Source organism: Eumetopias jubatus, unplaced genomic scaffold, assembly GCF_037043125.1.
Source record: "Eumetopias jubatus isolate StellerSeaLion01/CBP00866 unplaced genomic scaffold, mEumJub1_p1.0 scaffold_4, whole genome shotgun sequence".
Classification (NCBI taxonomy): domain Eukaryota; kingdom Metazoa; phylum Chordata; class Mammalia; order Carnivora; family Otariidae; genus Eumetopias; species Eumetopias jubatus.
This window is the reverse complement of record NW_028274810.1, coordinates 66,097,413-66,122,622: the sequence shown is the minus strand read 5'-3', so window position 1 is coordinate 66,122,622 and position 25,210 is coordinate 66,097,413. Positions and strand designations below refer to the sequence as shown.

General features: G+C 40.5%; 1 protein-coding gene and 1 non-coding gene across 3 annotated transcripts in view; both read right to left on the bottom strand.

Moving 5' to 3' along the window:
- EPS15 (epidermal growth factor receptor pathway substrate 15) overlaps window positions 1-2,569 on the bottom strand; it is a 140,127-nt gene extending 137,558 nt beyond the window's left edge. Inside the window, exon 1 of one of the 2 annotated variants that reach the window (XM_028106749.2) lies at window positions 2,442-2,569. In XM_028106749.2, coding sequence (XP_027962550.1) covers window positions 2,442-2,474 — 33 coding nt within the window. In that variant the 5' untranslated portion in view covers window positions 2,475-2,569. The remainder of the gene's footprint in view (window positions 1-2,441) is intronic. The other variant, XM_028106748.2, reaches the window with a different exon arrangement.
- A 19,520-nt stretch (window positions 2,570-22,089) lies between these two features.
- Window positions 22,090-22,198, bottom strand: LOC114212188 (U6 spliceosomal RNA). The gene has a single exon (XR_003609911.1). It is a non-coding gene; the product is annotated as a U6 spliceosomal RNA (small nuclear RNA).
- Window positions 22,199-25,210: the final 3,012 nt, after the last annotated feature.

Here is a 25,210-nt window from a genome sequence, read left to right as displayed (position 1 = left end):
CAAACCCATTATTATCTCATGACCAGAGGCAGAAACTAACTCCAGCATCTGTTTAATCTTTTAACTGTCACAGAGCCCTTTAAAATTTTCAGTCATTCATAAGACAGTTTTTAATCACTTTCTTCCAGATGGGCACTGAGGAAGAGAGATGAATTAAAAGATGTCCCTGCCCTGGAGGATTTCTCACTTGAGTATGCCTAAGTGTGTATATTTGGGGATGGACGGTGGGGCATGACACAAATAGATCAATAATGAATGTGAAACCAGGTTGCATTGTTACCTTAGTTTATTTGCTTCAAGCAGTTAAAAAATTAAAACAATCCAAATTAGAAAAGTTTTAAAATAGCAAGAAGGCACATTAGGGTATATTAACACTTAAAGAGGTTCTTTTTCTGTCCCTTAACATATATCTTATTGCCTCTTAATGTCTTAAAATCAAAATATTCTAAATTGACTTAATTTGAATTATCAATATAAATGAACCATCAATGTATGTTCTCTCATATGTGAAACTCTTAAGGATAATACTCCTGATTCAGTATTTACTCTGTGTACATGTTAGTATTTAAATACATAACCACAAGCACATATTTAAATTATTTAACTGTAAAACTGACAGAGCCTAAAGAAAATCTCCAGAGATGAATGATAGTAAACAGAAACTAAAAACATTACCCAGGGAGAGAATCAAGTATGCAAACAACTAAGAAACAAATCTATAGAAACTTCAAGAACAAAAACTTCAAGAGGGGAAAACTCCTGCCTGAATTGGCCAACACAGCCAGAGAGCAAGAGCCTGCCAACAGGATCTTGTATAATGCAAGTCACTAACTAGACGCATAAAAAGTGAACGCCCAAAAGTCAATGTTGCCACTCCACAAATTTAAATCTCAGGAGAACCCTTCCAAAGAGATTCACCACCAAAACTAAACCACTACATTCCAAGGATTCTTCCCTGTTATCTGCTTGTCAAAATATGATAAGTAACATCAAGAAAACTGGGAAACAAACTTCACTTATGAAACAGAATTCCTGCAAACTGAAGTTAGTTATTTCACCTGAGGCACCTGTTTATATGTGACTCCAGGTTCCTCAAGAGAACATTTCTCACTCAGTTTCTCTATTCCAGAGGGCTAGGTGAAATGTCCCAAAGCCTTTTGCTCCAACACAGAAAATTCTATGGCCCAAATGTATAAGCACCGACAAATCTAGGCCAAGGAGACTACAAGGTGGCAGGGAGATATGTAAGGCAGGAAGGAAGGCTGTGGTGGGCCCCTAGGGGGAAGTATATGGTCACCAGCTTTGGAGAGAACAAGCTGAGAAGTTTATGGTTGGGGTGAGTTTTGGTCAGAGGAGCAGGAAGGGACTGACAGGTCCAAGTCCTCATCATCCTGAACATCATGAGAGGATTACAACTGGCTTTCTTTACAGAGAGGGAGGAACGAGGCTCCCAGAGTGAATGATGTTGAAGCACAAGGTTTTCCGGGAAGCACAAGGACTGGGCTCTGAAGGAAACAGAAAGGCAAGAGGAAAGACCCTGAGAACAGGTTCCCCCACAATCAGTGATCTCCACAGTCCTCCCAGCGCCAAGACTGGAGGAGCCATCACACCTGTTGAAGGATGTTTTCCCTGTTATCCGTGTGGGCAGCGATTAAGAGAAAGCCCCCACCCAGTAAGAGTGGAAGCAGAAAGAGACGGAATTAGGGGTCTAACCCAGAAGGAAACCTGATCAGGAGGGGAAGAGGCTGAATTCAGGAGGAGGCTAGCAGGGTAAGTGCTTGGGGAGTGTAAGACATATTTGGAAGAGGGGCTGACAATCGGAAACTGCTGGGGAAGGGAAGGCTTTCGCGGGACTCCAGGGGGAAAAGGCCGGTTTAGAGAGGAAAGGCTATCTTAAAGGGAGCCTTGGGCGTCTGGGTCGGGAAGGTGACTTTTAACTAAGAGAAGCGCTCTGCATAGCCCAAAAAGCCAGCCTCGTGGGGGGCGAGGGCTGACCTGGGGGTGAGGCTGATCTGCGCGAGCTCAACAGGAGCTCACCTGGAGTACTTCTGGCCTGGAAGGAGGAAACTTACTCGCTGGGTGAAAGCTGCGAGGAGCGAGAGGCGCCAGGCGACGGCTGAACAGGGCAGGGGGCACGGTCCACTCAGCAGTGGAACGAAGGGGCCACGGGACAGGGCGCGGGGGAGGGGGGGCGTGGGGCGGGGTCACGGCTGCTGCGACGGAGCTGCGGGCTCGGGATGGCGCCCTCCCTCAGTCACACAGTCTCACACACACACACACACACACACACACACACACACATACACACGCTCTCGCTCTCACCATCGGCCACCCCGCCCGCGGCGAGAGAAACTGCCCGGGTCGGTGAACTACAGGACGGTGGGGGAGGGGGCCGGGCCGGGGACACCGGCCCACCGAGCCGGACGGGCAGGCGGCGTTACCTGTGTCAGGGAGAGCTGGGCCGCCGCAGCCATGGTGTTTCCATCATGCACGGGAGGGGAAGGAAGGACGGGCGGACTGGGGCTCGGGGCGGGGAGGAGGCGGAGAGAGCGGTCAGAGGCGAGGCCCGGGCAGGCGGGCGGGCGTCTCCCCTAACTTCGACAACTTCCCTCCTCTCGCCCGCCCCACCCCGCCCCGCCTGGCCCCGCCCGCCCGGCGCCAGCGCGGCGGCACCCAAATCCTGGATCCGGATTTAGCGCTGCCGGACAGGAGCCTACCCCATCCCCCGGGCCGCCTGCGAAAACCCGGCGCGGACTTAAAAGTAAGGCGGACGGGCTGCGTAGGCGGAGGAGACCACTACAGATTGTGCCGTGAACTTTAAGCAGGTCACCTATCTACTCTAAGCTTCTGCTTCTGAAAAATGGGGGCAATTCTACCCAAAGAAGGGTAGAAAGGTTCCTTGTGAAAATTAAATGAGATCATGATAGAAATAACAGTACTTTATTAAAATATGCTAGATTCTGTGCTAGACACTTAATTTTTCAAATGTATGAATGGAAGGAACTAAGACACAAATAAGTTGTATAAATGAAGAAACCAAAACACAAATAAGTATTTTACCTACGATCATACAGCTGATTAGGGAGCCAGGTTAGAATCCAGGTCTCGCTCCAAAACCTCTCATGCAACCATCTGCTATTAGGGTATGATATTGAAAAAGAAGACTTTTAAGTCATTCCTTCCAAGAGCCAAAATCCAAGTGGGAGGGACGATAAATAATGTCCTTGCCTTCTTGCTGCCTGCCACACTTACATTGTTTAATAAAAGAGCACTGGGACCTGCTCAGGTGCCTGCAGCACTCCTAACTCCTCCCATAGTCAACCTGGCAAACTTCTCCTAGTTTCTGAAGACACACTTAAGTATTTGCCCCTTTGCAAAGCAACTCCTGACCTCCCCAAGTCAGAGTTACACACTCTTCTTTTTGACATTTCTTCTCTACCCTATGAAGTCATTATCACTCTAATGACTCTTTACATCTGTCTACCCCTCTAGACTGAGAGTTCTCAATGGCAAGGACAGTTTCTGATGTATTTCTATATCCTCAGACCCTAGCATATAGCAGGTACTCAATAAAAAGCCTCAGTTACTGCTTGTGTTAAACATAATACATCCTACACTATCTCATACTGTCATCTTCAGTTGGAATAAACAAGTTACTAGAAACCCTGATCCTTAAAAACTTAGCTTATATGCCACCTACTTCAAGAAGCCTTCTAGGAACTCCCACCCCACCCTTTAGTTATTCTGATATGATCCTTATTATACTCTGCCTTGTTTTTAAGAGTTAATTAAAGGCTTTTCTCTACCCCACCACACTGTAAAATCCTTGAGGACAGGGGACTGACTCATTACTACATCCCACTCACAGGTTAGCTACCACAGTGTAGGCCTCAATAAGTGTTTTTGCCCAGAATTGGTCTTCCTTTCTCAGTCATGGTGGCTTCCCACACCAACAAACCACAACTTTAATCAGGCCCATGACCTTGTCACCATTATCATAGCAGTCCCCATTTATTTATTTTTTTTAAAGATTTTATTTATTTATTTAACAGAGAGAGAGACAGCAAGAGAGGGAACACAAGCCGAGGGAGTGGGAGAGGGAGAAGCAGGCTTCCTGCTGAGCAGGGAGCCCGATGCAGGGCTCAATCCCAGGACCCTGGGATCATGACCTGAGCCGAAGGCAGACACTTAACCAATGAGCCACCCAGGTGCCCTGCAGTCCCCATTGAATATACCAGGATGGCCAACTGAACAAGGCTCATGATAGAGTAAGCCTCACCTAATTTTTAGACCTTTGCCAAAATGGGCAAACCATCCCAGAAGTGCCCCCAGAAACTCCTGACTCTGCTCAGACCCCTTTTTACAAGGTCCAGCCACAAAAAGCCAGCCATGCAGGTCTGGTGAACAACCACTTATTCAACAGTCTCCATGGGTCTCTTTCTGCTGTTATTCTTTTTAACTCAAGGGAGGAGAGGAGATACTGTTTTAAATTACTCTACCAGGTAGAGTAGTAATTTTTAGTAATTCAACTTTTCTGTTTTACATTATCACATTTGAGCTTCACAACTCTAAAAGGTATAACCCCATTTTATAGATGCAATAAATGAAGATTATAGGGGGGAAAAAAGATTATAGGGGTTAATTGATTTGCCCAGTTATACAGCTAATAACCAAAGCAGTATAGCATAGTGGAATAAACAGGGCTTAGACACCAGAAACATCCAGGTTACAATTCTGGCTCTACCATTTACTAGCTGTACAACCTTAGGGTTGTGAGGATGAATGAGATAACATATATGAAAATACCTAAAGATGGAGATAGTTGTAGATGTAGATGTAGGTTAAGAAATCTGAAAGCCATGGAATAAGTTACTATGGGAAATACAAATTCACTTGCTATTCAAAGAGGTTCCTCCAAACAATATGAAGTAGAAGAAGATATTACTCTTGGGTGAATAGAGTGGAATCCCTGGTGTATAAAGTTTTCCAGAAATGCAGTATGTAGCTGGTAAGGAGAATAGGGAATCATTTGGTGTGTGGCCTCAGACAAACCATTTAACCTGTTTGAGCCTCAGCTTCTCATATATAAAAATGAGCAGATCAGGGGCGCCTGGGTAGCACACTCAGGTAAATGTCCTGCTCTTGGTTTTAGCCCAGGTTGTGATCTCAGGGTCATGAGATCGAGCCCTGCATTGGGCTCCACACTCAGCACGGAGTCTGCTCAAGACTCTTCCTCTGCCCCTCCCGCTCCTGTTCATTCGCTCTCTCTCTCTAAAATAAATAAATAGATCTTTAAAAAAATGAGCAGATCAGGGGCGCCTGGGTGACTCAGTCAAGAGTCTGCCTTCGGCTCAGGTCATGATCCCAGAGTCCTGGGATCGAGCCCTGCATCAGGCTCCCTGCTCTGGTGGAAGCCTGCTTCTCCCTCTCCCACTCCCCCTGCTTGTGTTCCCTCTCTCGCTGTGTCTCTCCCTGTCAAATAAATAAATAAAATCTAAAAAAAAAAAAAATGAGCAGATCAGTGTGGAAAATATAGAGGAAACATAAGGAATTATTACCGTTATAATCACTATGTGATTTATAGTAAATCAAAAACGATACACCATATTTTTTCAGAATTGCTTTTCACAGTTTATATATGTTTTCACATACAGCATCTAGCACAATTCCTGGAATCAAATAGGTACATGAAAAAGGTTTGTTGAAATGAATTAAACGCATAATGTCATGTGTAGTTATTATTTGCATCCTTATTTTATCCCTATTTCACAGATAAGAAAACCAAGGAACAAATATTTTGTAGATAACTTGTTTCAGTAAAGGCCACTTAAAGCAGGTTTGGGTCTTGATTAAAATAATAATAATGATAATCAGAGCCCTCAGCAAGGGAAGACAAGTTAAAAATCATTACATGGGATTTGCCCCAGACCCCTTTCCAGATCATCAATAATTAGTACTGGCTTCCTTTTCCACTCATTGGTTCTGGTTTAAATTTAAAACGACATGTAATGGATGATAGGAGTGATGGTCCAAACTCCTAAAAAGGCCTAGAACTTCTAGGACTGGATTTCTTTTTAAATGACACACCAGTGACAGTTTGCAAATGCCTGTCCCAGATCTCATCAGAGCACTGGGTCATATCCCAAATCTATTTTAGGAGAGTAAAATGTAACTAATGGAAGATACTTGTGATCTAATTCATTGTAACAAGAATGAGCTTCATGGAGCAGACAAAAAGGACTTGCCTGTTTTTTCTAGGGCAACTTAATGTCTCTTGATCTCTAAGCCTCATATTCCTCATGTGTCCATTGGAGATAATAATGCCTACCTTATGGGGATGATATAAGGACTACAAATCATGCATAAATGTCCTATCAAAGAGCCTTGACTGGGATAGATGCCTAATTAGTGGTAGCTATAAGAATACCATTCTTCAAGATCACCATTTAACTCTACCCCCTCAGACAACTCTCCAATTAGTAATCAGCTTTTGACCATGGAAAGCTGAAGATGAGGCCCTGGATTTATAATAGCCCTGATCCCGAAGAGGAGAACTTAGATCCTGAACAACTTTGTCATCAGCCTATCTTTCCATCTTTCTATCCCACTCCTTCTCCCCAACCGACCCTTCCGGGACACCAGAGCTACTTTTATTTCTTTATATTCCAACTTTAGAGGTGACTGTTATATCAACTCTCCACGAACACTGCGTATCTGTGATGCCAGCATTTAGAAATACAGGATGCTTGATTGAAACTATGGGAAAAAAAAAAAAACGGAGGAGCTCTCTGAATACACAAAGAACCAGTTTATTTGCATGAGACTTTGAGAAAGGCCCTTCCATATAAATGGTGCTAAGCTACAGGAAAAAAAAATTAAACTACAATTGTAATGATAATCTGGAGCTCATGCTTCCAAGCTGTCCGTTGCATAAATATCGCCCATTATTGTTCATGTTTGCCCAGGGCAGAAAGAATATGTGAGGCTGCACAATAATAACAATTGTGCTATACAAATAACTGTCCCTGTGCCAGGAACTGAAAAGAACAAGCAGTAAGAGATTTTTAAATGCCACATACACCCAGGGTGTGATAGGACATTTCAAAACTGTCTCCATCACTAATTTTTCAGGGCAATGGGGTGTCCTGGGAAGAGCCTGAATTTAGAACTGGGAAGCCCCAGAATTTAGAACTGGGAAGCCCCAGTCTGGCCCAGTCTTGGCTCAGCTACTTCCTAATTTTGTGACCTTGGACAAGTCAGTGAACTATACCAAGCCATTGTTTCCTATAAACTGAAGGTAGTGATAGCACCTACCTGATTGTGCTGTTATGATGCTTAAGTGAAGTTACATGTGAAAGCAGTTAGCCTGATGCCCAGCACACAATGGACACTAGATAAGCATTACCTCCTTTTTCTACTTACTAGAGAATATGTAGGGTTTAAGAAATCAGAAACAAAAATAGAAATCATTTTTAAAGATCATCAGTGGTTTTCCAAACCTACCTTAATGGTTTTTTTAATAAAATTCATTCATCCATTAGTAATATTTATCGAGTACTAGAGAGTAAGGAAGATTATTACATTTATGTCCCTAAAGTTCCATTGGCTTCCAGTGAGCAAGTAAATGCAGTTTTATACTTGTCCTATTTCCTTTCTTTTTCTTTTCTCTTCTTTTCTTTTCTTCTCTTTCTTTTTCTTTCTTCCTCTTATGAAGGGTCCTGGAAACTATAAGAAACCAAAAGAACACCATTGGAAAGAAAATATTTGCACTCAAGACTGCAGGTCCTTTCATCTGCAGATTTCAAAGCATTGTCTCCATCACTAATTACTAGCCCTGCTTAACATGTGGGAATGCTGAGACACCATCAAATTAAGAAGCTTGCCCTAAATCACAAGGCAAGTCAGCGGATGGGCTACAGACAGAACAAAGCTGTCCTGTTTGCCAGCCTTGGGCTCTAAAGTAGGACACATGAGAGTCAACAGAGGCTTCAAGTAATGGAGAGAAAAGTTTGGGGAATTCTGATTTTGTACCTTTGAATCATTGCAGCAACAATAACATGGGCTTTAGAGTCAACTTTGACTTCAAACCTCAGTTCAGTTCCTTATGAACTGTGTAACCTCAGTCAAATCATAAGTGAAGTCTTAGTTTCTTTCTCTAAAATGGGGATATTAATTCTTCCTTCTAAGGGTTTAGGGGAAGTTAAATGATGCAACTTTTGTGAAAATACCTAGCACAGTATCCTGCACTTTCACGTAGTTGGTGAAAACTAAGGCACTCCACATACACACATAATGACAAACAACTCTTTCAGTCAAAGATTTTCTCAGCCATAATCACAGTTGTGTCTCAGTTTGAGATGATGACTGTGTATTGAATATCTTATAACACAAATAGAGGATGCCTTGTTCAGTCCATAGCTTTTCTTCGTTTATTCTGTGCCTTCTTTCATAGCCCAAGTCCAATCATGAGCAAGTTTGTTGGCTCAACCTCCTATATATATATCTGAAATTCCAATTCTGTTTTTGAAATATATTCTAGATCTGACCATTTCTCACTGTCTTCACTGCCACCATCCCTTCTCTCCTGGACCACAGCGGAAACTCCTTAACTAGTTTCATGCTTGCAGCTACATCTATCAATTCTCCTTATCGTAGACAGTGATCTTAAAAAACAAAACAAAACAAAACAAAAAAACAGATCTTGTCATTTCCCTATTTAAAACCCTCTGGGACTTCTCAAACTCCTGAGCAACACCTCCAGTGGGGCCAGGTCTTTCCAGGTAAAGTATGAGTCAGCAAAGCACAGAAGAGCAAGTATGTTCTGAGCATGCTAAAATGTTTTGTGGAATGGAGCATGGTGGGGATGAGAGAGGGAGGAACGAGCAGAGAAAGATGGAAGAGATATTAGGATATACTCAGAAGGAATCATGGCTGGGACAGAAGAGGCTTAGGGAAATGTGTCTGTCTGGAGATTCTCAGACAAGCAAAATCTACTGGACACAAAAGGGACCATTATTGTTTTGCATTGATGACATTTTTAAATCTAATCCCCTTGATTTTTTAAAAGGACAATCTGGAATCTGTTTTACCCTTTTAAAAGGAAGTCAGAAACCCTGACATCAGGACAATGGTTAAGAGGATGGGCTGTAGAATCAGACAAATTTGAGATTGGATTGAAGTCCTCCATTTATAAGATATAACACCATGGACAAGTTATTAAAAGTCTTTGAGCCTCAGTTTTATGCAAACTACATCAGAGTGATAAAGAAAACTAAATGGACAATGCTTATAAAGCACATTACACAGTGTCTGGCACATGGGAATAAGTGCTCGATGAATGGGGACTATCACATTAGGGTTATGGCAATGATAATTAAGGACTTAGTTATCTCTATAACGGCCTCATGTTCTTTAGCTTTACTAGTAAACCCTGTCAGTGTCTCACCCATAACAGAGATCTCAAATAAATCTGTCAAATTTTGGAAGTCTGAGGAGAATGTCCTGATTCCTAGCAACATTTGGCACTGAAAGATACAAAAAAAAAAAGGTACATATTTTACTGGAGGCACTATCCATTCTATCCTACAGTCCAGAAAATCAAAGTATGTAAAAAGGGGAGTAGCCTCATGTTTGCATTTAACTGTATAGGAATGTAATTATACATCTCAGTGCTCAGTGTTTAAAGAAAGGGGTTTTTGTTGTTACTTTCAATATTATCTCTACCTGCAAGCCAAGGATTTCAGCTGATACTCAACCAAAGAGTCAAGGTTTTGATTTAAGCCTGAAGCAAATAATTGGTTGTGTTGAGCTTATGCAGATACAATATGTCTGTATATTATACTGAATAAGTTCTAGAATTTTTCAGGGATAACTCTGACAATATACAATTTTGGCTTACTAAGTGTCAAGCTTAGCCTCAAGTAAGACACAGCTGTTCTTTTTGAAAAATTATACATTATAAGTAGATAAGATGAAGGAAGTAAATGGTTAAAAGTATGGATTTATTATCAGAAAGGCTTGCATTCAAATTCTGACTCTGCCCCTGGGAACCTGGGCAAATTACTTAACTATTCTGCCCCTCGTGGGTGAAATGGCAATGATACTCCCTACCTCACTACATGTTTTGGGTAGTTTTGTTACATCAAAATGCAGTGGGGCCTAGAAAATCATCAATTTTGAAGAACTGGATTCAAGAAAACCAATTGTTTTTGAAAGGCTATAAATCTGAAATTCTATACAAAACAAATTATCCCTATAATTAAATGTCCACCCAAGGGCACTGTGAAAACAATTCTTTTTTTTACTACTTAACAGAAGATTCTGATTGGAACTTCAAGGGAACATTATCTCAGGCCCACAAGAGAACATTGAACAACATCCTGCAAACTCCTAGCCTGGTGGGCACATTTTCTGATTCACTGATTAGAACTACCAATGACAGTTTACTGAAGTATGGAACTTACAAAGAGCAGATAAATGGGCTTCTTCCCATTTATTAATTTATTCAACAAGTTAAGTTTTTATGACATACTACGCCCCAAGCACTCTGTAAGGCAGAGGAGTTACAAAAGTAAGATTAAGTCTCCACCCTCAAAGAACACATAGCCTAGAGAGAACAGACAAGCAAAATGACAATTATAAATGCAATGTAATAAAGTTAAAAGAATAAGATCACAATAATGTGGAAATACACACTGTGCTATGGGACAAGGGAGAACAGGCTTCCTAGTAGAAGATGTATATAAGCTGATATCTGGAGCATGAGTAGAAATTGCCCTGGTGAAACAGGGATGGATGCAGAAGGGAGTGTATCAGGCACAGGGAATAATGTACACAGAGGCCCAGAAGCAAGAAAGAGCAAAGAGCTGGGAAAAGTATTGTGATTCAGTTGGGGTGGATTTTGCTAAGGATGCAAAGCTAAGGTGAGATGCATCATAAGCAAATGAGAAATGAAATCTTTTTTTTTTAAAGATTTTATTTATTTATTTGACAGAGAGACAGCGAGAGAGGGAACACAAGCAGGGGGAGTGGGAGAGGGAGAAGCAGGCTTCCCGCCGAGAGCAAGGAGCCCGATGCGGGGCTCAATCCCAGAACCCCGAGATCATGACCTGAGCCGAAGGCAGTCGCTTAACCAACTGAGCCACCCAGGCGCCCCAAGAAATAAAATCTTTATTCTAAGAGCAATGTGGAGTCATTGAAAGACTCCAAAGGTGGGAAATAAAAATCCAAAATTGTGTTTTAGAAAGGTCACTCTTGTACGCCTGAGTGGCTCAGTTGGTTAAGCATCTATCTCTGGCTGGGGTCATGATCCCAGGGTCCTGGAATGGAGCCCTGCATCAGGCTCCCCGCTCAGTAGGGGGTCTATTTCTCCCTCTCCTGCGCCCCTTGCTTATGTTCTCTCTCTCTCTCTCTCTCTCTGTCAAATAATCAAATAAATAAATCTTAAAAAAAAGAAGTAAGGTCACTCTCATCAACATTGTACTGGAGGTTCTGGCCGTGGCAATTATGCCAGAAAAAGAAATAAAAGGCATCCAAATAGGAAAGGAAGAAGTAAACTATCTTTATTTACAAATGAGATGATTGTGTATATTTGGAAAATCCTAAAGAAACAAAAAAATTTTTAGAATAAACAATTTCAGCAAGATTGAAAGATTTAAGATCAATATCAGTTTTATTTCTGTATACTAGTAATGAATAATCTAAAAATGAATTAAGATGACAATTTTATTTACAATAGCACCAAAAAGAAAAAGTACTTAAGAATAAATTTAAAAGAAGACATTTCAGGCTCTTTGCTCAGCAGGGAGCCTGCTTCTCCCTTTGCCTACGCTCCCCTTGCTTGTGTGGTCTCTCTCTCCTTGACAAATAAATAAATAAAATCGTTTTAAAAAATAAAAATTAAAAATAAATAAATAAAAGAAGACGTTTAAGACTTGTAACTGAAAACTCTAAAGCATCATTGAAAAAATTTTAAGACCTAAATAAGGAGTGCTTGGGTGGCTCAGTCAGTTAAGCATCTGCCTTCGGCTCAGATCACGATCCCAGGATGATCCCAGAGTCCCCTTTGGGCTCCCTGCTCAGGGGGGAGCCTACTTCTCCCTTTCCCTCTGCCCCTCCCCCTGCTCGTGCACATGCATCCTCTCTCTCTCTCACTCTCAAATAAATAAATAAAATCTTTTTTTTTAAAGACCTAAATAAATGGAAAGGCTTTTCATGTTCATGGATTAGAAGACTTGAGGTTGTTGAGATGGCAATACTTCCCAAACTGATCTACAGATTCAGTGCAACCCCATTAGAATCTCAGCTAACTTCTTTGTAGAAATTCACAAGCTGATTCTAAAATTCATTTAGAATTCAAAGACTCAGAATAGCCAATCTTGAAAATGAAGAACTAAATTGAAAGATTCATACTTCCTGATTTCAAACTTACCACCAAGGTAGAGTAACCAAGACAGTGTGGTACTGGCATAAGGAAAGACATATAAATCAGTAGAATGGAATTGAGACTGCAAAAATAAGCCCATACATTTATGGCCAGTTGGTTTTCTTTTTTTTTTTTTTTAAGTAGTCTCTATACCCAACATGGGGCTCAAACTCATGATCTTGAAATCAAGAGTCTCATGCTCTACCAACTGAGCCAGCCAGGTGCCCCCTGATTTTCAACAAGAGTGCCAAGGCAATTCAATGGGGGAAAGAATAGTCTTTTCAACAAATTGTACTGGGACAACTGGATATCCACATGCAAAAGAATAAAGTGTGGCAACTACCTCATTCCATATACAAAACCAACTCAAAATAGGTCGCTGATACAAGTGTAAGTCCACAAAGCTCTTAGAGGAAAGTAAGTTTCCTAACTCTAAAACTCTAGGAGGAAAACGTAGATGTAAATCTTTATGACTTGGGATTAGGTAATGCTTTCTTAGCTATAACACCAAAAGCATGAGCAACAAAAGGAAAAATAGATCAATTGAACATCAAAATCAAAAACTTTTGTGCTTCAAGTGGCACCATCAAGAAAGTGAAGACAATCCAAGGAATGGGAGGGTATATTTGTAAATCATATATCTGATAAATGAATTGTTCAGAATATATAAAAAAGCCTTACAGCTCAACAATAAGAAGATAAATAACCCAACTTTAAAAATGACTAAATTATTTGAATAGACATTTCTCCAAGGAATATATACAAGTGGCCAAAAAGTGCACAAAATATGCTCTAACAGCTCACCATCATTAATCATTAGGGAAATGCACATCAAAACCACAATGAAATAGCACTTCACACCAACTAAAATGGTTATAATTATTTATTTTTAAAGATTTTATTTATTTATTTGAGAGAGAGAGAGAGAGCACATGAGAGGGGGGAAGGTCAGAGGGAGAAGCAGACTCCCTACTGAGCAGAGAGCCCAATGCGGGACTCGATCCCGGGACTCCAGGATCATGACCTGAGCCGAAAGCAGTTGCTTAACCAACTGAGCCACCCAGGCGCCCCTAAAATGGTTATAATTTTTTAAATGGACAATAACAACTGCATATCTACATGCAAAAGAATGTTGTTGAGATTGTTACAATAATCCAGAATTGGCAAGGATGTGGGGAAATTGGACTCCTCGCACATTGCTGGTGGAAATATAAAATGATACAGCCACTTTGGAAAACAATTTGGCAGTTCCTCAAAGAGTTAAACATAGAATTATCATATGCCCCAACAATTCTACTCCAAGGTATATAGCCAAAAGAATTTAAAACATATATCTGCATAAAAATTTGCATATGGATATTCACAGTAATGTTATTTATAACAACCAAAAATGTAAAAACAAATGTCCATCATTGGTGAATAGATAAATACATGTGGTATATCTACACAATGAAGTATTATTTGGTAATAAAAAGAAATGAAGTACTGAGATGCCTGGGTAGCTCAGTTGGTTAGGCCTCTGCCTTTGGCTCAGGTCATGATCTCAGGGTCCTGGGATTGAGCCCTGCATCAGCCTCCCTGCTCAGTGGGGAGTCTGCTTGTCCCTCTCCCTCTCCCTCTGCCCTTCCCCCCTACTCATGCTCTCTCTCTCCTTCCCCTCTCTCTCAAATAAAAAAAGTCTTTAAAAAAATTTTTTTAAAAAAGGAATGAAGTGCTGATCCATGCTACAACATGGGTAAACCTTGAAAACATTATGCTAAGTGAAAGAAGCCAGATGTAAAAGGCTTTTATGCCTCACATTATATGATTCCATTTATATGAAATCTCTAGAATAGGCACATCCATGGGGATAGAAATTAGATTAGCAATTGCCAGAAGCTGAGGGAAAGGGGGACGGGAGTGAGTGCTAATGGACACAGGGTTTCTTCTTGGAGTGATGAAAATGTTCTGCAAGTAGATAATGATGATGGTTGTGAAATTCTGTGAATATCGTAAAAACCACTTAAATGTACATTTAAAAACAAAAAAGAGATGTCACTCTGGCTCTGTGTAAAGGATGGAGCAATAGGGTCAAGGATGCTTTAAAGAAATACAGATAAGATTTGTTGGGGCCAAAACTATGGCACAGTGGTGATATACTTAAGAGGATTGATTCTAGAGATACAGAGAAGGTAGACTACCATAGTGGTTAAAGTTGTGGGCTTTAAAGAAAAAGACATCTTGCATCCAACCTCAGCTCTGCTACTTGCTAGTCATGTGATTTAAGTTCCTAAGCCTTTCTGAGCCTTGGTTCCCTCATTTATAAAACAGAAGCTATAAAAAATAGAATCTAGCTCATAAAGTTATCATGAGGATTTGTTCATTAATTCAAAAATAATTGTTCAGTACCTACTATGTGCTAAGTTCTATTCTAGGTACTGAGGATATAGCAGTAAACAAAACAGACAAAACTCTGCCTTCATGTATCTTATATAAATTATTTATAAAAATATAAATATATATAGTATATATAAAATCCTAAGTTGGTAAGGAGACAAATATATCAGGAGAGAAAAAAAGATAGATGGAAGAGTATATAAGAAGGGGAGAGGGGTTGAGATTTCAAGGGTGGTCAGAAAAGTCCCCATGAAAAAAACATACACACTTCCCATAGCATAGCTACATATCATTGCCCACTTCTATAGAAGCATAGTTCTGGTTTTATTAATATCTATCTGTGTGCTGCCAACAGGTTATAATAAATTGTCATCAGTGAAAAAGAAAGTCCCCATGGATAAGGAAACATTAGAGAAAAGACTTAAAGGAAGAGACTGACGAAGAATATATCTAGGGTGGGGAGCAATCAAGGCAAAAGGAATATCAGTGCAAGGCAGGGATGTGCCTAGCAGGTTTGAGAAACATCAAGGATGCCAACATGGCTGGAGCAGAGTGAAGATAAGGGTGAATGATTAAGAAAGGAAGTCAGAGGGTGCCTGGGTGGCTCAGTTGGTTAAGCAACTGCCTTTGGCTCAGGTCATGATCCTGGAGTCCCAGGATCGAGTCCCACATCGGGCTCCCTGCTCAGCGGGGAGTCTGCTTCTCCCCCTGACCCTCCCCCCTCTCATGCTCTCTCTATCTCATTCTCTCTCTCAAATAAATAAATAAATAAATAAAATATTTTAAAAAAAAGAAAGGAAGTCAGAGAGGTTATAGTATCCTATATCAAGTGAGGTCTTGTAGGCCATTGTAAAGACTTTGCCTTTTACACTGAATGAGATGGAAAGATACTGGAGTTTTGAGTAGAGGAAGAACATGGTATGGCTTAGGTTTAAAAAAATTATTTGGACTACTGTGGGAAAAATAGGTCACAGATAACAAGAGCAGAAAGCAGTAAAATAAATATGATATTATTGTAACAATCCAGATACGATAATGGCTTGGGTCAGAGAGTTAGCATGATGAGGAGATGAGGGTTTGGGGGGAGAAGTGGTAAGAAGTGGTCAGATCTGCATATATTTTGAAGATAGGGCCTGGAGCACCTGGGTGGCTCAGTTGTTAAGCATCTGCCTTTGGCTCAGGTCATGATCCCAGGTTCCTGGGATCGAGCCCCGCATCGGGTTCCCTGCTCAGCGGAAAGCCTGCTTTTCCCTCTCCCACTCTCCCTGCTTGTGTTCCCTCTCTTGCTGTGTGTCTCTCTCTGTCAAATAAATAAATAACAATAAAAAAATAATAAATAAATATTTAAAGGTAGGGCCCAATAGATTTGCTAAAGGTTTGACTGTAAGGTATGAGAGGAAGAAAAGAGTCAAGGATGATGCCAGGTTTTTGCCTGAGCAACTGGAATGATTGAGTGAGATAGGGAAAACTGTGGAAGAAACCAATTTGGGAAGAACATCAGGAATTTTGTCTTGCATTAAGTTTGAGATACTTTTTCAACATCCAAGCTGAAATGTCAAGAATGAAATTGGAATAAGAGTCTGGAGTTCATGGGGGAAATCTGAGTTGGAGATATAAATTTGGGTGTCAGTAGCATATGGGGGCATTTAAAGCCATGAGACTGGGTAAGACCATCTGTACAATGGTAAGACCATCTGTACATCTGTACAGTGTCTGTAGATCCAAGAAGTCCAACTGCAGCCACTCCAATGTTAGAGTTCAAGGAAATGAAGTGAAACTAGCAAAAGAGAAGGAACTGAGAAGGAGAAACCAACAGTGAGCTTGGAGTAAAACGAGGAAAAGTGTGGTGTCTGTCCTGGAGCCAAGTAAAGACAAGTGTTTCAGGAAGAAATGAGGAAGGAAGGAGGGAGTTAGCAAATGTATCAGATCTAATCATAGGGCCAGTCAGATGAGAACTGAGAATACCTCCAGATTTATCAATATGGAGGTCTTTGGTGACCTTGGTAAAAACAGTTTCAGTTAGGAAAGGGGGTGAAACCTGATTAAAGTGGACTCTAGAGAGAATGAAAAGATAGGACCTGAAATCAAGGAACATAGATACTTCTTTAGAGATATTGGCTGAAATGAAGAGCAGAGAGAGAAACAGTGTGGTAGCTAGAAGGGAATATGGAGTCAAGAGAGGTTTCTTTTTCCTTTTTTTTTTAAAGATTTTATTTATTTATTTGACAGAGAGAGACACAGTGAGAGAGGGAACACAAGCAGTGGGAGTGAGAGAAGGAGAAGCAGGCTTCCTGTGGAGCATGGAGCCCAATGCGGGGCTCGATCCCAGGACCCTGGGATCATGACCTGAGCCGAAGGCAGACACTTAATGACTGAGCCACCCAGGCACTCCAAGATTTCTTTTTTTAAGATGAGAGATACCATAGCACTTTTATTTTTATTTTTTATTTTTTATTTTTTAAAGATTTTGTTTATTTATTTAATTGACAGAGAGAGAGAGAGAGAGAGAGAGGGAACACAAGCAGGGGGAGTGGGAGAGGGAGAAGCAGGCTTCCCTCTGAGCAGGGAGCCTGATGCAGAGCTCTATCCCAGCATCCTGGGATCATGACCTGAGCCGAAGGCAGATGCTTAACCGACTGAGCCACCCAGGTGCTCCAGCACTTTTATTTTTAGATTTATTTATTTATTTGAGAGAGAAAGAGAGAGAGAGAATGTGTGTGTGTGCACACGCGTGTGCTTGTTCAGGGTGGGAGGAGGGGCAAAGGGAGAGAGAAAATCTCAAGCGGACTCTCCATAGCCCACTGAGCCCAGAATCCACTAGAGGGCTTCATCTCACAACCCAGAGATCATGACCTGAGCCAAAATCAGGAGTTGGATGTTTAACTGACTGAGACACCCAGGCACCCCACCATAGCACTTTTTTAAGCTGTGGGATGATACTTTGGGAAGGGAAATACAGATGATATAGACAAGAGAGAGAATTGCTGGAGCATAGGGGCAAGGACTGGCTTTCAGAGTACCACTGAGGTGTAATTATCCATGCAGGCATGGATGATGCAGATGGGTGGATTATCTACAGAGAGAGAAAAAAAAGAGGTGCTGGAAGTTTGAAGAAAAAATATGAAATAATCATTTAGGGAAAGCAGATGGACTTTTAACATAAAATGATTACCAGATAGCACTAAAGGCTTACTTGAGGTTAGTGGTAATGAATTTGAAGAGTCCAGTTGACAGTGTTGAGGGTTTTTCTTCAACCACGTTCCAAAAGGTAGAGTAGATGGAGAGTTAGATTGTCCAGGGTAGGGGTTTTGTGAGGCAGAATAACAAAGCAAGAAGAGTAAAATGGAAGAAGACATATCAAGGGAATGATTTTAACATTGGACCTTGGAATTTAAGTGGGTAAGAAGGAAAGTGAGGGCATAAGATGGGTAAGGAATGGTCAAGAGGTGTTGGGATCACTGGCCCAGGGGCTATTAGAGAACTGTTGGAATTGGGGTGTTGGAAGGAGTGAGCTGGAAAGACTGGAGTGGTAGAAAGGTAAGAAAGATTATTGGTAGATTACTAATAAATGGAAACAATCCCCCCCCAAAAATAGGAGTATTAAGACCCAATCCATGTCCTCAAAGTGCTCATTATGTAGTACAAAAGATAAGGCAGAAATGAATGCTCAAGATAAGTATATGCAGTGCCTGTAAGAACCAAAAGGAATCTTCAAGTAAATGTGAGGGTCAGATCAAGGAAAGCATCCAAAGAAGGTGTCATTTGAGGTGAACCTCAAAATGGAGCAAGTGCAAAGTATAACCTGATATACCACAGCACTTAAACCATTGCAGGGAGTGTTCAGAAAATAGTGGTTGGAGCATGGAATGGGAACTATGGCAGGACATGAGACTAGAGAATGGGCTGGGGCCAGGTTAGGCGATCTTGAAATGCAAAGCTAGTGCGTGAGCATTTTTCTGTAGTCAATAGTGAGATTAGGGGCTCTTCTGCATAATTGAGCCCACTTATTAGCATGATAAGAAGTCATATTGGTTTCTGTGTTTTGATTAGTCTAAAGTTGCTTTCTTCTCCATTATGTTATTTAGAGTTTTGTGTTTCACTAGGGTGTTCTGATTGTCCTTCTAAGATCATCTCCAGGCTACTGCACTGATACTGTTAATTTCTTTCCAGTGTCCTGACACACGCCCGTTCACTTTTTATCCAACTTCATCTTCCAGCTTCAACCTTCATCCCTCAGTGTTGGTAGGAAAGTCTAACATGTTACCCCTTAGGGCCCTGCCAGAAAGGGGTGGGAAATAGGTTGGCTGTGATCAGAACTAACCTGTCCAGAGCATTAGGACCAGGTAAAGTGGACAAGAGTTGAAGGTGAAGCGTCATATCCTCCCAGGATAGAGAAAGACACAAGGGGCACAGTCTCACAACGGAGGTCACAGTTTTTTCGGGAACTCAGTATCAGTGCCGATGATGGGGTCAGTCCCCTTTGCAGACTGTATTTATGATGTCATTAGAAAGTGTTAGAAATTCTGTCTTCATAGACTAACCAGGTAAATGTTGAAACCATTACCTTCCCTACCACATTATTGTGGCTTTGGTCAAGTCCCTTCCCTCCTCTGGACCCAAGATCCTGTCTGTAAAATGAGAAGTCTAGATTCATCCTTCTCTAGGGCTGCTTCTAGCTCTGACATGCTCTAATCTTTCTGTTGCCTTTTATTCTGTATTAAACTCATAACATGTGCCAGGCATGTTTCTAAGCATGAGACCCTCTTTCTCATCCCTTCTGTCCTCACCCCAAGCCCCTGTTATGAATTATGTTGGAATTTTCTGGTTTAAAACATTTGGAAAAAGTGGTATGTTAGGAGGTTTATTTCATACAACACATTTGAGAGAACATCCCATAAAGGGCTTTGTTTTGTTCCAGCAGCCGAGACAGTAAAACCACCAGAACGACATGTAACATCATTTTGTACTGCCCTCAAGTGGTGACCCAAATGTCTTCCTGGTTGCAGTTTAAGGAATAAACTATTTTCAGAGGAGCCGGAGGTGAGTGTATTTGACCAAATCTCTTATCTTACAAAGGATGGGCTGAGGCTCATCATTGTTCTCATGAGCGCACAAATCTGTTCTAGTTTCTCCTCTCTTTAACAACCTATTTTATAACCTTGACTCCCTCTCCAGTCCTATTTCTCTGCTCCCTTTCACAGACATTTCTCAAAAGAGTTATCTGCATTCTGTTTCTATTTCCTCATCTCCAATTTATTTTTAAGCTTTTTACTTCAAAATAATTTCAAACTTTCAGAAGAGTTGTAAGAATCTTACATATAATTCCTATATGCTCTTTACCCCAATGCATCAGAACTTTATATTTTGCCACAATCTCTTTATCTGTGTGTATGCATACGTGTATGAATGCATGCACATATACCATTTTTTCCTAAACCATTTGATTTGGAGTATTTACTCCTAATATCCTAAATATTTGAGTGGGTATCTGCTAAGAACAAGGACATTCTCTTATATACCTGCATTCCTCCCCCCACTCCCAGTATGATGATCAAATTTAGGAAATTTAACATTGATAAAATCCTTATATTTAGTCCATATTCAAAGTTCCACTTATTGGCCTGATACTGTCCTATTTAGTAGTTTTTCCTCTGATCCAGTGCCTGATCCCTAATCATGCATTGCATTTAATTGTCATGACCCTTTAGTCTCCTTTAATCTGGAAGAGTTCTGCAGTCTTTTATTGTTATTCATGATATTGACGTTTTTGAAAAGTACAGGCCAGTGTTTTGTAGAATTTCCCTCTATTTGTTTTTTTCCCATGTTTTCTTATAATTCAATTTCTTTTCTTTTTTTTTTTTGAGGGAGCAGGCATACTACCCATGGGATATTATGTCCTCAATGCATATGATGAGAAAAAACATGGTGTCACTTGGTCCCATTATTGATGGTGTTCACTTTGATCAGTTGGTTAAGGTGGCATCTGTTAGTTTTTTTCACTGTAAAGTTATCATTTTTTCCTATGTAAATAATGAGTAATCTTTGGAAAGGTATTTTGAGACTGTATAAATATCTTGTTCCTTCTCAAGCTTGTGCTGAAAGTTTTCAACATTCACTGATAATTGATAATCTCTACTACTTCTATGTCTTCAAATGCTGATCATGCTAATGACTTCTAAATTCATATCTTTATGTCAGACCTCTCTTCTGGGCTCCAAACTTACAACCAACTGCCTGATAGATATCTCCTTGGATCTCACTGACATCTTAACATGTCTAAAATAGAACTGCTAATCAATGTCTGAATTAATTATTCTAATGGCTGCAAAATGGTGATTTTATAACTCCATTATTCCACTTCCATTTTTTTAGTTGGCATTCTGTAAACAATATCTTTCCCTTTTCTCTTATTTAATTATATATTTATTATCATTAGTATAGACTCATAGATTCTTATTTTATTTAATAGGTTATACTCCATTACTGTCATTATTCATTTTAATGTTCAACTTGTCCCAGATTTGGCCAGTAAGAGTCCCTTCATACTGGTTCCTGTGTCCTTTTGACACACACCCATCTTTTTTTTTTTAAGCACTTTTCTTGCTTTCTGGTATAACATGATATTCCGGGTTCATCTTGTACTTTTCCTGTCTAGCCTTGAAAATTATCCATCTCTCCAAAGAGCTCCCCTTTTAGTGGGCAATGGTATTTAGAAACCAAGATCTGGGCACCAGATATGCTCATTGTTACTGGGGTGTAATTGCTTTTAGGCCCTCTAGGTAAACAGAGCCACAAGGAAAAATGGCAACTTAATATAGTTCAACTATTTTTAATCATGAATTCATTACTAGTACACTCTAATTCTAATTCAGCACCACAGGGTTCTTTCTCCTATTCCTTATTTGCATCTCCCTTTTCCCACAGTGAGAACTCTGACTCCCAATAGCATCATTGTCTTTTTTTCCTTTGCTCAGTGTTATGATACATACAAAATAGTTTCAGAATTGCTACATTCATGTAACTTAAAAAAAATCTGTTAAATTGGGTTCAAGATTTGTTTGCAGTTTTGTTTTGTTTTTAGACCAAAGGTACATATACAAAATACTGTGTTCAAAAGTTATTTGGATTAGTTGTTATTTTCCTTCAGAATATTTATATTACTTATTTATATACAGTTAGGTTTATTTGTTTTCTATTTATACTCAGTTTTAGGATCCCTTTCATTCTTGTAGATTCAATTTTTTTTTGAATATGTAAAAGTTAACATTGTCTAAAAGTCAAATCCATATGAAAACATGGAATGCTTCACGAATTTGTGTGTCATCTATATGTAGGAGTCATGCCAGTTTTGTCTGTATTGTTTTAATTTTAGTATATGTGCTGTCAAAGTAAGAACACCTCCAATTCATTTTCAGCCTATTTGATGCTTACTTAGCACTTACACACACACACACACACACACACACACACGCACACACACTTCACTGAAATTGTTCTTGTCAAGGTCATCAGTGACTATTTTTTCTATCCTTATCTTATTTGACCTTTCCACTCTGAGCTGACCTCTCCAATTTTCTTGAAACACTCAACTCTCTTGATTTTGATTCCATGCTTTTCTGGTTTTACTCTCTCTTCACAGGCCCTTCTTCATTCTCGCTGTTTGTTCAGCCACCCTAAAATGTGTTGCTCCTTGGGATAGTTCCTGGCTCCCTTTACTTCTCTCTGTATCCTTTCTTCCTAGATGATCTCAACTACTTCTGTGTCTTCAAATGCTGATACCCACAAGGGAGTCTTTGAATGCTGATTATGCTAATGACTTCTAAATTCATATCTTCATCCCAGACCTCTCTTCTGGGCTCCAAACCTACAACCAACTGCCTGATTGATAGCTCCTTGGATCTCACTGACATCTTAAGTTTAACAGGTCTAAAATAGAACTCCTAATTTCTCTGCCAAACCTGCTTCCTCCAAGCTCCTCCTTCTCAGTAAATGTCACCTCCTTCCACCTGGTTGCTCTAGCTAGAAACTTAGGAGTCAGTCTTGATTCCTCTATTTTCCTCAATCACAATGTCCAATCCACCTGCAAAGTATGAATATTTTACCTCTAAAAACATGTCAAATTAGTCCATTTCTCTCTGTCTCCACTACTACCACTTCACTCATCATCTCTTCCCTAGGCTATTCATCAACCTCATAACTGGCTCCCCTTTTATCCCTCCCACATTCATTCTCTATACAGTAGGTACCATGACCTTTTTGAAAACAAAATAATAATACAAGCTTACATTTATTGGGTGTTTATTACGTGCCAGGAACTGCTACAAGCACTTTATATGTATTTAATCTTCACAATGACCCTATGAGGTAAAACCCAATTCTACCACTAATTTTATAGAAAAGGAAACTGGGGCACAGAGAGATTAAGTAATGCGCCCAAGGCCACACAGCTGGTAAATGGTAGAATGTAGGTTTAAACCCAGAGTGACTCTTTAGCCTTCAAGCTTATCTACACACGCTATTGGATCATGTTACTCAGCCTCAAATACTTTCATGGCTTCTCACTGGGGCTCACTGGGACTAACTTCACTGGAACTAAATTCCCAACTCCATACATAGGCCTGCTAGGCTCTGGGACATGCCTCCTGCTTACCCCTCCAAACTCAACTCACGCTGTTCCCTTTCCTTCACTTTCCTTCAGCAGCCTGGCTTGCTTTGTTTTGTTTTGTTTTCTGTTTCTCAGCTTCCTTGAATGTGATAAGCCCTTTCCTGCCAGTCAGCATTACTTATCCTCCACCTCAAATACTCTTCTCCCTGGATCCCTCTCATTCTTTAGGTCTTGCTTTAATGATCTGTTCTGACAGAACTTCCCTTATGGTGCTATTTCTTAAGTGGCTCCCTTCCTGGTATGTTCTATCACAGCTTCACATTTGTTTTCTTTTTAGCCCTTAAAACAATTTCTAATTACTTGTTTGCTTACTTGTTTTGTCTCTCTTCCCCACTAAAATTAAGTACAAAGAAGGCAGAGGCTGTGTCTTGGTCATTTTGTGTTTTCAGAGCCTAACACGGTGCCTTGTTCATAGGAGGAACTCTAGAAACATTTGTTGAATAAACATATATTATTGTTTTCTACTTCATAGCTTCTGCTTACTCATAATTTCTGCTTCTTCATCACTTTGGTTTGTCACAGCCTAGATGCCATCTCCTCTCACATGGACCCCTACTCAACCTCATGACCTCTCTCTTTGCATCCCTTTGGTCATAGTTTCTATTGCTACTAATTGCCTCAATCACCTCATATTTCCCAACTCAAATGCCTGAGAGAGAAATATTGATTTGTCCAACTCATTTTCTAGGAGGCAGACCACGTTTGTAGGTCATTGACAAGCTCGTGGGTTCCTTGCCTTTGGGTCAGATTCCCAGTTCTGGTCTAAACAGTTGTGTGGGGCAGGGTGTGGGAAGGGGGGACGTCCAGCACAGGGCTGCCTTTCGGCAGGCCTGAGGATTTAGCAGGCATGATGATTGATATTTGAGCACAAGCGGCAGCCCCAGCAGCAGCGGTGCCAATAGTTAATCAGGGCTCACTTAAGGGTCCAGTTCCCCAATAGTTGTTCTCTAGTAGGCAGGGCGCAGGTTATCTTGAGTCCCGTTTACTTTCCCTCTGAGAATAATAAACACAAATTGAAAGCCCTCACATTTACAGCCCACATATTTACATTTCTAAGACTAAAAAGAGTGTTTGCATCCATGTGCATGCGTAAGTCCAGCAACCCTGTGAGGCAAAGAATATTGTCTTTATTTTATAAATAAGGAAACTGAAGCTCAGTTTCCTTGCCCAAAGTCAGATACATACTAAATAAGAGGTAGCACCAAATCCCAGGTTCTAGACTCCCATGCCTGGGCTCCTTTCACTCTATCTCGCTGCTTCATTTGAATATCTCATCAAATGTTCTAAAGAAGCTTGATAATGATTGAAGATTCCTCTAAAATAGCACTATAGGTGGCCTCCACGGGCTCTGTGTTCCCCATACACTTATCAAGCACCAAAGGATTTACAGAACACCTACCATGTGCCAGGCTCTCTGCTTTACAAATACTATCTCAGTTCAACATCACAATACTTACTTGAGGTAGATATTCTAATCCCCACTGAAGAAACTGAGATTTAAGAGATTAGGTCACTGTTCCAAGTTTGAGACCTAGTATATGGTCCTGCTGGGATCCTAATTTAGATCTTTCTGACTCCAAAGCCCATCTTCCTTCCATTACACTAGACTGTCTCCTTTCTTCTCAACTGTGTCACCTTGGTCAAGTTACTTAATTTATATGACCTTCTATTTCCCTGTCAGTAAAATGGGGATATTAGTACCTAATTCACGGGATTATTATAAGTTTCTGAGCAATCATGTATAG